This window comes from Puma concolor, chromosome F2 (genome assembly GCF_028749965.1).
Source record: "Puma concolor isolate L17-30 chromosome F2, mPumCon1.1.hap2, whole genome shotgun sequence".
In the NCBI taxonomy this organism is placed as follows: domain Eukaryota; kingdom Metazoa; phylum Chordata; class Mammalia; order Carnivora; family Felidae; genus Puma; species Puma concolor.
The window spans coordinates 9,379,487-9,392,898 of NC_141684.1; the positions used below are offsets into that span (position 1 = coordinate 9,379,487).

Here is a 13,412-nt window from a genome sequence, read left to right on the forward strand (position 1 = left end):
TGATTGCACCAAACTATTCATTCACCAAAGTTCTGTTCAACACCTTGCTACATGTGCCAGGAAGCACGCTAAGCAGTCATGAGACATCAATTTATAAAAGATGCTGCCTGAAAGGACTTAAAACGCATGAGCCCCGGAGTCACCACATCTTTGTTCCTCCCTGGAAAATGCCCAGCATCTATCTTCCTCAGTACTTAAACTGTGTCCCCAGTACATGTCTTATTAGAAAGCGAATTAAGACACAGGTGTAAAATACAGATTTATGTCTCTAGTTGGCAAAAAAACAAAAACAAAAAACACCTCAGAACAAACCAGATAAACCAATATTGTCCAACCCCATGTTTACTTAGAGCCACGTTTTTTGGTCCTACCTGTAAGGAATTGAAAGGCAAATAAAATTAACTATAAGACAGTGTGATAGGAGAGGCAGTGGAGGAATAAACAAAATACCACGGAAGAACAAAACAGAAAAGATTAATTGTGACGTAAGAGAAAGGCTAATGGAAAGCTTCAGGGAACATGACAGAGGAGCTGAACCCTACAGCAGATATCTTTGAGGCAAAAGGCAGAAGGAAAGGCATCCAAGGGCACCGCAAGCAAGAAGGAAACCATTAGACAAAGTCATGACGATCAGAATATGTGCGAATAGGCACAAGGGGTGGAAGTGGTCTGGGGAGCCCAAGTGCTACGTCTAGGTTGAACTCTGAGACTGACATTACAGTACTAGAGAAAGAAAGCACCAATGAAACAGACAGTAATCAACAACGCAGAAAGAGAAACAAAAGTACAACCAGACAAGCAAAGTGTTAAATTCAGCAGAGATCTGTACAGTCTTATTAAGAGCAGAGTGCTTAATTTTGGGTTCCATGTTGTGGGAAAAATTTTAAGTTAATGTTACAGAAATGCTGAAAAATGCCAGAAGTAAATGCTACTCCAGCTCTTTCCTCTTTCCAATGAACAGCAAACTGGGAGAGATTCGTGTTGTATCTCTTAAAAGTGCAATTCGATATTTTTTAAAAGTTCCTGATCATGTGACTTGTTAATCATGGAATCAATGCAGTTGTGTCATTAAAGAATCCTCCCATTATTTTGCCCTTCTATTTGTCATTTATTTGGTTTATCTATATTTTTTATTTTAAAGAGAGCACGCGCGAGCTGGGGAGAAGGGCAGAGGGAGGGAAAGGGAGAATCCTAAGCAGGCTCCATATGCAACACAGAGCCCAACACAGGACTCAATCCCACAACCCTGGGATCATGACCTGAGCCAAAATCAAGAGTCGGACATTCAACCGACTGAGCCAGCCAGGCACTCCCCCCTTCTACTTTTAAATAGGTAAGATTCACTATTAAAAATAACTGGTGTGGGGGCACCTGGGTGGCTCAGTCAGTTGAGCATCAGACTTCGGCTCAGGTCATGATCTCACAGTTCATGGGTTCGAGCCCCGCGTCGGGCTCTGACAGCTAGGAGCCTGGAGCCTGCTTCGGATTCTGTGTCTCCCTCTCTCTGCCCCTTCCCCGCTCATGCTCTGTCTCTCTCTGTCTCTCAAAGATGATAAACGTTAAAAAAAAAATTTCTTTTAATAACTGGTGTGATCCTTCCACGAATTAGAACTCATGATATGCTTCAAAGTTCCCTGTAGGTAACAGAGCAGCACAAGATATGGAGCATGCTGGAAACTAGATGGGAGTTCAGAGTTACTCTGCACATGATGCCTAAGTGAAATTTTAGGTCAGTCACTCAATTCCCTAAGTTCTGAATTCCTCAGATGTGAAACAGAAGTATCAGTTACAGCTATGTCAAAGGATCTGCTATGGGAACCCAATTAAATAATGTATGCAGAACAAAGTTTCATAAATGGTACAGGAGCTTATGAGCAAAGCTTTAATACTAGTGAGTTTTACATCAGCACACTTGCAAAAAGACAAGATAGGATAGAAAAAGCCACAGGAAGTTTAGAGAAGAGTATTTCCATATCGCATCTACTTATCCTTTGCTAGTTTCATAAATTTACTGTATATCTTTACAAAGGAATTCTCAAGGTACTAAAAATTTAGAAAATATATGCAAAGTTGGATTCTCTCAGCACTTCCCACACAACACCTGACTTAGTCTATTTCCTACATGAAAACAAGGCAAAACTTTTTGGGAAACAAAGACACTTTGAAAAGAGAGCGTTTTATAAAAAAACAATTCTACAAATATTTTTAGCATGCTTGTGATTAAAAATTATGAAGAAAAATGTAAATTAAGGATATAGTGCTACCCGTGTTCTTTCAATAGATTATATTCAGGATTGATTTTAACGTTCACACACATCATAATGTAACTACTTATTAAAAGTAAACACCCAATACATCCAATGAATTTTTATAACTTGTAATTTTACCACAAACCAAACTGGCTTAGTATCTCACGTTGGAAAAAAATGAAGTTTTAGAGTTAGTGCCATCTCACAAACATGTGAATAACCAGAATAATAAAGAATAGCCTTAAAGCAAAAAAAAAAAAAAACAAAAAAAAAACAAAAAAAAAGAGAGAGAGAGAGAGAGAGAGAGAATTTTGTTTAATTAAACAGGCACATACTAAGTTCCCGATGTTTTAATCTTTCTATGCAGTAACCAAGAAATCACACCACTGAATGCTTAAAGGAACATTTTATTTATACATACAAGTAGGAAGACACAAAGCAATTTCCCGGTCAAAAGCATTTCCATTTTAAACTGCATTTCCATATTAACTGGGGAAGAAATGCCAGCTGATCACTGCAAAACTAAATTTTTAAAAAGCAGGTGATTTAAAACGATCACACTTCTCAGAAGATAGGAGGAATTTTTTTTTTTTTTTTATTGCAGTGATCCACATTTCTAGATTACTAAATGTATACACTTGGCTGGAGCTGACCAGATGATTTCAACACGTTTCAGAATGACATTTTTCACTGCACAGTATGGAACAAATACAAGCGTATTTCCATATTAGACACTTTCATAGGTTACTTTCAATTCTAAAAATTAATTGTAGGTCCAGGTGCTGAAAATCCCAAATAACAGCAGAACATAAAAGAAAATATTTTAAATTTCTAGTGGCACCTTTTCTCTCCAGTATTTCAGGAAACATACTCAACCAATGGAATCATGGTTTTCACTTCATCCCAGACTCTCCTTCCAATGCTTACCGTTCATCATTCTTGCTTTGAGCAGTGACAAGGCATTTTAACACACTGCTTACATCCTATGACTCACAGAGCCCTACCTGAAGCAGCCTACAGAGTGTCAGGTAAGCGCCTTTTAAAAGAAGATGAATGACTATGATTTATAAAAGGAAAGAAGATAAGAAACTCAATATAAAATTTTATATTAAAAATTAACTTTCTAAATGATACTATATACCAGGAAAAACAAAACAAAATTAAAAAAAGGCACTTACCTCACTTCCCATAGACTGGTTCCACGATCCAGCTGGGTCGATAGGACAACACCAGCTTAGTGGATGCTGGGATTTCACCTGGAACAGAAACTAGTGACCTATAACTTTAGCAGGTCTAAAGCCAAAGAAGCAAAAATCAAGTGTGTAATTTATCTTACATTCTAAGCTTCTTTTTCTTGCTGCTATTTGGGGCTATCAGCACATAATCCTACAATTAGTTCCCTTTAATATATATATGTATATGTATTTTTTTTTTTTTTTTTGATTGGTCACCATTCAAGAAGACATCCCTTTGGGTAGCTAGGAATGCTGAACTCTCTTACCTGCCCCTTAGCATCCTCGGGCATGGCTTTAATGTGCATTCTTTTTAAACAACGAATTACTCCATCGTAAAACTGAACTGTGAATGTTCCTAAAACAGGAGCAAGTCAGAATCATTAGAAAATACAACTGAATCTTATAGCAACACTTGAAACCTAACAAGTAACGCCCTAACAGAAAGAAACACACTCTGATCGCAGTAACTGCACACACACACCCGTTAAGAACTGCAGGAAGTTGGAGAAGTTTATTTTCTCTTCCCTTCTAATAAGATCATTACTTACAAACATATATAATATTTCTATAAGAATTATCATTTGCTCTCTTTGGAAGTTTCTTTCCAAGTAACAGAGAGAAAGAACTGATATGGGGGAAAATCATTTATTCAGGAAAAGATTATTCCTTTCACCGTATTAGTGAACTGGTAAGTAAGAATTAGATCCACAGGCTTTTAAGCAGAAAATACTTTACAGACCATCTACATGAAAGTGTTCCTGTGCCGATCAGAACACTGATTTCCAGGGAGGCTGAACACTGCACCCACAGCAGTCAGCCGAACAGCAGCACAGCTGTAACCAACCCCCCATCCCGAGGCCTTTCCCACTAACTCAACCTGCCTTCAGGACTCAACACCCTGCCTTAATGACAACCACAAGGTATATTCAGGTTTTGCCACAGAGTCCATGCTTTCAAGTCAATAAAAGTCAGTACTGCCACAAAGCATAAATTACGTAGATTTTATACTTAAGAAATTCCAACGTTTTTCTATCATTTCCTGTACAAATGATGGCTGAGAGCCCCTTTAAGTAAACATGTACTGGACCTTTACAAAACAAGTCAAAACAGTAAGTGTCATAATTGGTATCACTGGCTTTGAACTTGGCACCAAACCAGACATGTATCTACAAAACATTTTCCTTAATTTTGTAATGTGAACATCATTTCATTTCATATTTTCTGTGATTAGCATAATTCACAGTGCTGCACGTATAGGCTCTAAACCCAAGTCACTGAAAAAAACTGATGAGCTGAGTAACCAGGACGTAAAGACACTGAGAAAGCGTTGAGACTACCGAACCCCACGTGCACCTGACACCTGACCACCGCCACCCTGCAATGGCCTGAACTCCTCCCGCAGGAACCGCCTTCCAGATGAGAGCAGGTTCCACGCCACCCCAGCCGGGCACTCACCCCTCCCTGCTGCTGATCACACCGGTGCCGCCCTTGTGATGCCTTCCTCCTTTCCTCCCTCAGCCTACTCTTCGAGGATCAGCTCTTCAAATCCCACCCGTGACATGAACACTTCCCCGTCCCCTCTGGTTTACACATTCGCCCCTCCTCTTCAACTCCTCTAAGACTTATTACAAACACGTAAACGTTCGTAACTGCAGGTTTTGTTTAGCTCTTACAGTGAACAGAAGGCCTCCTGAAGGCTTCCTTTGCCTTTGCCTTTGCCTTCCCTTGGCGGGGGCGGGGACGGGGGGGGGGGGGAGAGAATGCACATGGTGGGCAGGCTCATCCGTCACGTGGGACATACAGAAATCGCAAAATAAAGACCTCTAGTGGAGATATTTTATTTTTTTTTATTTTTTTTTCAACGTTTATTTATTTTTGGGACAGACAGAGACAGAGCATGAACGGGGGAGGGGCAGAGAGAGAGGGAGACACAGAATCGGAAACAGGCTCCAGGCTCTGAGCCATCAGCCCAGAGCCCGACGCGGGGCTCGAACTCCCGGACCGCGAGATCGTGACCTGGCTGAAGTCGGACGCTTAACCGACTGCGCCACCCAGGCGCCCCATCTAGTGGAGGTATTTTAAAAAGAAATCGTATCTGCTAACACTTCACTAAGGGTGCGCTCAAACTGCTCCCAAAACGGCAGAGCCTGCAGTGAGCGTCACCACTCTTCCACGAATACAAGCTTAATTTTCTGTGCTCTATGCCCATGGACAAATGGGATGGGACAAAATAGGACGGCTCTGCTTCTGAGTGCACTGCGTGTGTGTGTACACGTGTACTTGTATATGCTACACTCCCAAGGAGTATAAGCACGGAGACAAGATCTCAGAGCTCTCCACACTCAAAGAAACGGCTCTTCATCAAAATACAGAGTGCTGGGGCGCCTGAGTGGCTCAGTCGGTTCAACGTCCGATTCTCGACTTAGGCTCAGGTCAGGATCTCACAGTTCATGAATTCGAGCCCGCATCAGGCTCGGTGCTGACAGCGCAGAGCCTGCTTGGGATTTCTGTCTCCTTCTCTCTCTGTCCCTCCCCCACTTCCTCTCTCTCAATCTCTCTCTCTCTCAAAATAAATAAACATGAACTTTAAAAATATAAAATGGAGAGTGTTGTTTAATTTTGCATCATCTTCTTTTATTTTGGGTGGATCCTATTAATTATCCCAAAGAATTGATCCGTTACTGCCTCCTTTCTTTCCACAACCTGTTGCTGACTGCCCACATGCTATAAACCTGGAGGGCCCGTGTGTATTAGACACAGGAACATGGGCTCCGTAACAGAGCTCTCAAGAAGCTAAGTGCACAGTGAGGTGAAGCATACCAGGAAAGGAAAAGTAACCTGCAAACCTAACAGAGACGTCCCTCAACTCCTGCAGGAGGAAGGTGACTGGTGGTGGTAAAATCATAGCCATATCTGTTATTTCAATTCCTTAAAACAATAAACTGGAATAGGGCTTTATAAAGTTGTATCATAATTTTTTGGTAGACAACACTGATTTGCTTTTTCACACCTAACATTCTTTAATATGTCTCTTTTTAAATGTTTTCCTCTTTTGTCTCCTCTTACCTCCCATGTTTTCTCAAGTTTGTTGTTACTTTAAATCCTCAGCTTAACTCCCTTCCACGTTTCTTTCCCATCACCTCCAAAAAAAGTCAAATTCTGTAGCAAGATTACAAGACATTCCATACGCAGATCCCTGCTTCTCTCTCCCAGCTCTTCTGATATTCTACTCCCTTCAAAGGACTCCTTCACTCCAGTTACAACGAAGTCTTGCAGTTGCTAAAAAGCAGCGGGCCTCTCTTCTATTCTTCTGCAATATGCCATTTCATTTCTTTTGTCAGAAAAGCCTTTCGTTCCCTCTTTAGCTGACCTGTTTGTCTTTCGGGTTTAAAGTGCCCCCTTACTTAAATCCTTCTCTTGCAAAGAAGCTGTCACTCAATGTGTGTTTCTTTAGTAAACAGAACGGATGAGTGGTCAAGTTTAAGAAACAATTGTTACAGAAAATGGGTGTATTCTTGACTTGGAAATATACTTACAAGTATTTCACAACTTATTAAAATGAGATTTTTAAGCAAGAAATTTAAAAAATAAAATAGTTAAGCATAGTTCCAATACTAATTTAAATACTAATTCTCATGCCTTTCCAAATTCCTCAGTCTTCAAGTCCTGTTTTCTTAAATACATTATCCGCCCCACAGATTTATTAGCCTTGGCCACACAAACACACCCGATTCCTGTGTTATTTTCAACATCACTGGTCAGTTCAGTAATTTCTGCTCAATATGAATGTTTAGATGCCACAAAGGCTATCGGGAAATTTCCCTTTCAATTATTCACAGAAACTAAGAAAAAAGGGGCAGTGGAAAAAGGCAATAAAGGAAATCCTCAAACTGATAAATTCCCACACTCTTTCCTCAGAAAAAACACTGTACTGTATTTTATTTCCAAGTTGAACTGACTTGAATTTTCCTGTATCCTTAACCTTCCCTAACACTCTGGATGAGTTGCTCATAAAAATAACTTGGCCGGCAAACTGGAAACAGAGAAGGAGAAATAAAATGCACATAATATAAGCCTGTCAACTAAAAGCTGAACAATTTTAACCAACTTTCACACTTCTAATTTAAACAGTTTATTTAGGTGGTAAGCAGATCATGTATCATGTTATTCTATACGATATGTAACAATGAAATACTCCCAGAAAAGAGTATTAGCAGGCAATTCATTAAGTATAAGACAGACAGAAGTAACAGTGGTGACAATTACAAGAATTAAAATTAGAAACAGTTAAATTTTACTATCAATCCCATTTTAAATCTAAGATCATTTCAAATACATACCTTCTTTGTTAATTGCTTCAATCTTCGCAGGGTAATAGCGACAGTCTGTCCAACGAGCCAAAACTTCTTCTCCAGCTTTGAAATCCTATTTTAAACAACTTTTAAGATCAATACCATGTATAATAAATAAGCATTTCCTTTATAAAAACAAGCTTTTGTAATATTTAACAGAATTCCTTTTAGAATATGTCATTACACATCTAGCAAACGGGAAGAAGATTGCTACTTACAAAGAAATCTTCCTCATCTTTTAGCCCTTCTTTTCTTAATGCGGGTCTCTCCAGGGGTCTCAACCTATTGCTATCCCAGTAAATCCACTCATCATAACGATGACTCCAACGCTCAAAATGGACCAACATCTTGCCCTCCTCATAGTCGATTTTTTCAATCCGTGACGGATACCTCCAAGATAAAAAGGAGCTTACATCAAGAGAAAATTCTTACATTTGTTTACACAAAGTATTAAAAAGGATAATTTAGGGGCGCCTGGGTGGCGCAGTCGGTTAAGCGTCCGACTTCAGCCAGGTCACGATCTCGCGATCCGTGAGTTCGAGCCCCGCGTCGGGCTCTGGGCTGGTGGCTCGGAGCCTGGAGCCTGTTTCCGATTCTGTGTCTGCCTCTCTCTCTGCCCCTCCCCCGTTCATGCTCTGTCTCTCTCTGTCCCAAAAATAAATAAAAAAACGTTGAAAAAAAAAAATTAAAAAGGATAATTTAACTGAAAACACTGCTTACCGTTAAATCCATAAACAAAACGATATGGTCCATATTTTTAAACAATTGAACCAACAAAGGTTGCTTTATTATTATTTGTCTTTAATGTCTGGTCTCAATATCCAGTGAAATAAATACTTCAGGGGTGCCTGGATGGCTCAGGTTATGATCTCGCAGTTTGTGAGTTCGAGCCCTGCCTCGGGCTCTGTGCTAACAGCTAAGAGCCTGGAGCCTGTTTCAGATTCTGTGTCTCCTCCTCTCTCTGCCCCTCCCATGCTCATGCTCTGTCTCCCTCTGTCTCTCAATTAATAAGTAAATGTTAAAAAAGTTTTTTAAAAAAATACCTCAATACATTCCCAGTGGAACTATAAATTACCTGCACTGTTTTTAATTGGAAAGCACACTTCAAGAGCCTTAACAGATTGCTACTTTTTGACTCAATCATTACAAATCTGGAACTATACATACAAAACATTAATAAAGAAAATACAAGCCACCTAAAAATATGGTTAGAAAAAAATACAAACAATGGCATACCCACTGAATGGAAAATTACAGTCTTTAAATGTGGTATCTGCAAAAAATTTACATAGGGAAATGTAAAGTAGCAGCACTGTGTTCAGCAGAATTATAAGTAAAACAAATTTGTCTGGCAAAATATACCAACATGTTCATTTGTCTCTTTATGACACAAAATCACTTTGTTTTTTCTATTTCTCTGTACTTTCCAATATTTTAAAATGCACATCAGGGTGCCTGGATGCCTCAGTCGGTTAAGCATCCGACTTTAGCTCAGGTCATGACCTCGCAGTTCATGGGTTCAAGACCCACATCAGGCTCTGAGCTGTCAGCACAGAGCCTGCTTCCAATTCTGTGTCTTCCTCTCTCTTTCTCCCCCTCCCCTACTTGCACTCTGTCTCTCTCTCTCTCTCTCTCTCAAAAACTAAAAATAAATAAATAAATACATAAAATGCACATTAATGATAGTAGGGGAAAAGCTCAGTTAAACTTTAAATTCTAAATTATAAAAACAACAGTACATTGTTCTGTCTGTGTGATGACTCTCCTACGTTAAAATCCAAAATAGAAATTAGTTAACTTGAAACTTTCAACAAGGAAAATTGCCTCATCCTTCCTAATGTACTGTATTAAATGTTCACAGATGACTCAAAAGTTTTTAAAAACTATCATTAAATAACCATAAGAATTCAACAGTAGCACATAGATGATTCAGCCCTAATAGTTTATTTCATATTTTTGCTAGTTTGTGATAAATCTGGAATTTTTCTTCTCCCTACAGAAAACTGGCTTTCAGCATAAGCACGACAGACCTTACACAGCTTCGAAATTCAGGAACTGATTACTATAAGCTTTGTATCACTCATGCTATTCAAAGCTTCTTAAGCATTCCAAGGGCCCTGAATCCTCCTCTGGGGTAGCTTCCTGGCTCCGGTGTAGGTTGGGTTTTCCCACTTGGGGTCTCCTCAAAAACACCACGCACCCACGCTAGGTCAAACATTCGTGCTTTTGTACCTTCCGTCCTTTTGGCCCAGCCCTGGGCGGCCTCCCCTTCCCCTTTCTACTCCTCATTCCAGACCCGGTTGAATGTGCAACCCCCTCCCCCTGCCCCTGCAGCCCTCCCTGCACCCACCTGGCCAGAACCATCTCAGGGCAGGCTCCCAAACCGTGTGCTGCAGAGCATTTACAGCCCTTGCAACGTTAAGACCGGTGACACACAGAAAGGGTCTGATGGTTAAACAGCCTGGGAAAATACTGGCTAAAAAGTTTAATTCTTTTCTTTATTGAAAGACTTCTTGGTCTTGTCAACAACAGAGAGATGAAACATTTACTAGTACTGAAGTTAAAGAAATATGTAATCCTTTCATCATGGAACATTTGTTAACATCTCTCGTGCTAGCAGACATCTAAGGGACTTGATTTTAGAAGCTACTCTGGCCTGTGAGCTTCAAGGAATAACAGAGTCACGTCCATCGTTGCATCCCCCAGCATCTAGCCGAGTGACAGACACAGCACCAGCCGCCATTCGGGGAAAGTTCAGAATGAGTGAGAAGTGACCTTAAAGACCACCTGAACGTTTCTTCATAACTAAGAAGGCTGTCGACCTTACAGCCCTAAGTTAGAGCTTACTCTTAGTCTTTCGGGGCGGGGGGCGGGGGGGCGGCGTGGATGAGGAAACATTCTGTTAAAGACAGGCAGAAAAACAAGAAAACCCCAAAACCCAGGGAGCTAACATACTCCCCAAGGTGAACACACTGACCCTACCCACTCAGAACCAGTGCCGTAATGCCGGTCTCTTGCAACACTGCTCTGATTGTATGGTTTTGTTCCTCTGGTTTTTACAACATAAAAACTGTCAACAGCGCCGAGGGAAGCCTAGAGGTAAGGTTGCCCTTTAGTTTATTTTCCAACGCTCACCAGCCACTTCACCACTATAAAAAGAGATTTTCTTTCAACTATAAAAATGAATAAATTTATACTTCCACGTGTTTATTATCACACCTTTTTATTATTGAGCAAAACATTAGGGGTTTATCCTCTAGGTTCCTTCAAATTCTAAATGTAAACAACTCCACATATTTAAAACATTTCTCAAAGTGAAAATGGTCCACAGGAAGAGTCCAACACATCTTTATTTTCATAACATGACTGAATTCAGCACAGAGTCAGAATCTAAATAAGTTCATATAATTTAAATCTGAACTCCACTTTTAAGTAACTTACAGTTTTCCTAAAATCTTTCAAATTCTGTTTCACTGACAGGATGCCTGATGCAACAACCAGACTTGTGGGGAAGTGCTTCAGGATAATTTACAGTATATTATACTCTTTCCATAAATATCCAGAGATGGAGAGGTAAACTTCAGATGAAAGCCAACAATTAAGTAAGTAACACACATACCCAAGATTCGTATCTCTTTTCATTCTTACAATGTTTACTAATCAAATTCTGAATCTTAAATAAAGGAGCCATAAGTATTACCATTATTAACAATGACTGAATTTCTGTTCATTCAGTCAACACATATTTGGGCATCTAATAAGATTAAGGAACTTGCTAGGCACTGTTGGTAGGTAAAAAGGAAACATAATTAACTGCTGTCTTCAAGGAGCTTAGCTTAGAGTCAGACAAGGAGAGAGATGACTCAGAATATTTACATGTACGTTAGGCTCTCTGTTCTTTCCTTACTGAGTGTCAACTACTCTTTATATACCTTTTCTCCTTGGATCCTGGTAACCATCCAAGGTATAGATAACACAGTCCCCATTTCACAGATGACTGTCCAAGAATACACATGGCAGAGCATTCGCAGCCAAAACCAACTGGCACAAAAGCCTACAGGAGAACTGGGATAAGGCCCGTATCAAAGTAATTATATCATATATGGTAAACTGCTAAGTATATATAAAAATTTTCGATAAGATGCTATTAACAGTTCAGAGAAAACTGGGGAGTGCACTGCATGTTCTTGGGAGACCTAATCTACATCGGTCTTAGTAACAGCCTCCAGGACTTAGACCTAATGAGCCTGGTACAAACAAAGGTAAAGTATACACACTTTCAGTTTGCCAATGTTCATTTACTTAAAGCCAAAGTCAGGCAATCAGCCAGATAATGAGGATTCAGAGACCAGCAGAATGACATTTCTATCCTCAAGAACCTCATGACCAGACACTGGGAGGCAGTTCAAGGAAACCGCTTCTTCTGGCTAGAAGCAAGCAGTCGAAACAAGCAATCGGGTGAATAAAGGAGAATAGTGGGACATCAGATTGGACTTGTTAGCTAGGTTCAAACTGAAGGGCTCTATAATAGCAAAGTAATGAAATGCTCCATCATTCTAGAAACAACAGGAAATCCCTTACTTTGGTTACCAGTTATACTTTAGAAAAAACAACAACAACAACAACATCAAGATCTCTGCTATACATGTCAAATGTACAAAATGGCAAATTAATAGACAGTTCTATATAAAGAAGTGATTTCCCTATTCTAGCAAATGACCCACAGTAATAATGCTTTGATACACACAATGAATGAAAAATAACATTGAAAAAAACATATTTACAAATGCCTCTCTATCCTGACCTACAGCACAATCATTCTGATGTACAATTTAGTTTTCATTATAATTGAGTGTGAATGGAATGTAAAATTTTTCTAATGAATTTGGAAGATGTGGTGACAATGTTTTTGTTTTGCCATTTTTTTAAAGGCTACATCATGGAAAAGTGTTAAAGAACAGTGATTAGGCTGAGTCCCAGACATTTATGAATGATTTGGGAAAAGAGCTGAGAAGTGGGAGACTGGGGTTTCAATGAGGGATAAGAAGAAAACACCGTGGTTGGCATTTCTTAAGGGTTCAAAAGAGAGGGAAGTATGATTCCTCAGTGCCAAAATTCTACGTAGAGCTCTCTCACCCCTTATCATGAGTTACTGCACAACCCTATCAAATTTCTACTATCTACCCTCCCTATTCGAATCCCACTCTGCAACGCATGCATTGCTTCAATGATCTTCACTTGTGTGGAAAACAAGGCATTGCCTTCATTGCTCTAGGTCTGTCTGCCACACCTTCATGTCTTTCGCACTTGATTCCTAGCAAGTATAACGAACTTAAGAAAAATGATCCACTCTAAAACTGGTTATTAGGCTTAATGGAAACAAATAGCATTCAGAAATTCTGAGAAGATATTACAGTGATCTTTGCTGAACTGAACGGTATTTTCACGCGTGCAATTCTTTTTTTTTATTTTATTTTTTTTTTTTCAACGTTTATTTATTTTTGGGACAGAGAGAGACAGAGCATGAACGGGGGAGGGGCAGAGAGAGAGGGAGACACAGAATCGGAAACAGGCTC

At 39.7% G+C, this 13,412-nt stretch overlaps 1 protein-coding gene across 14 annotated transcripts in view; it reads right to left on the minus strand.

Annotated features, from left to right (window-relative positions):
- Positions 1–13,412, minus strand: part of PHF20L1 (PHD finger protein 20 like 1) — an 87,051-nt gene that overhangs the window by 58,993 nt on the left and 14,646 nt on the right. For 7 of the 14 annotated variants that reach the window (XM_086694944.1, XM_086694941.1, XM_086694947.1 and 4 more), the window contains exons 3-6: positions 8,055–8,226; positions 7,825–7,909; positions 3,751–3,839; positions 3,428–3,517 (exon numbers count right to left, since the gene is read on the minus strand). In XM_086694944.1, the coding sequence (XP_086551070.1) occupies positions 3,428–3,517; positions 3,751–3,839; positions 7,825–7,909; positions 8,055–8,226 (436 nt within the window). The remainder of the gene's footprint in view (positions 1–3,427; positions 3,518–3,750; positions 3,840–7,824; positions 7,910–8,054; positions 8,227–13,412) is intronic. The other 7 variants (XM_086694950.1, XM_086694949.1, XM_086694952.1 and 4 more) reach the window with 2 other exon arrangements.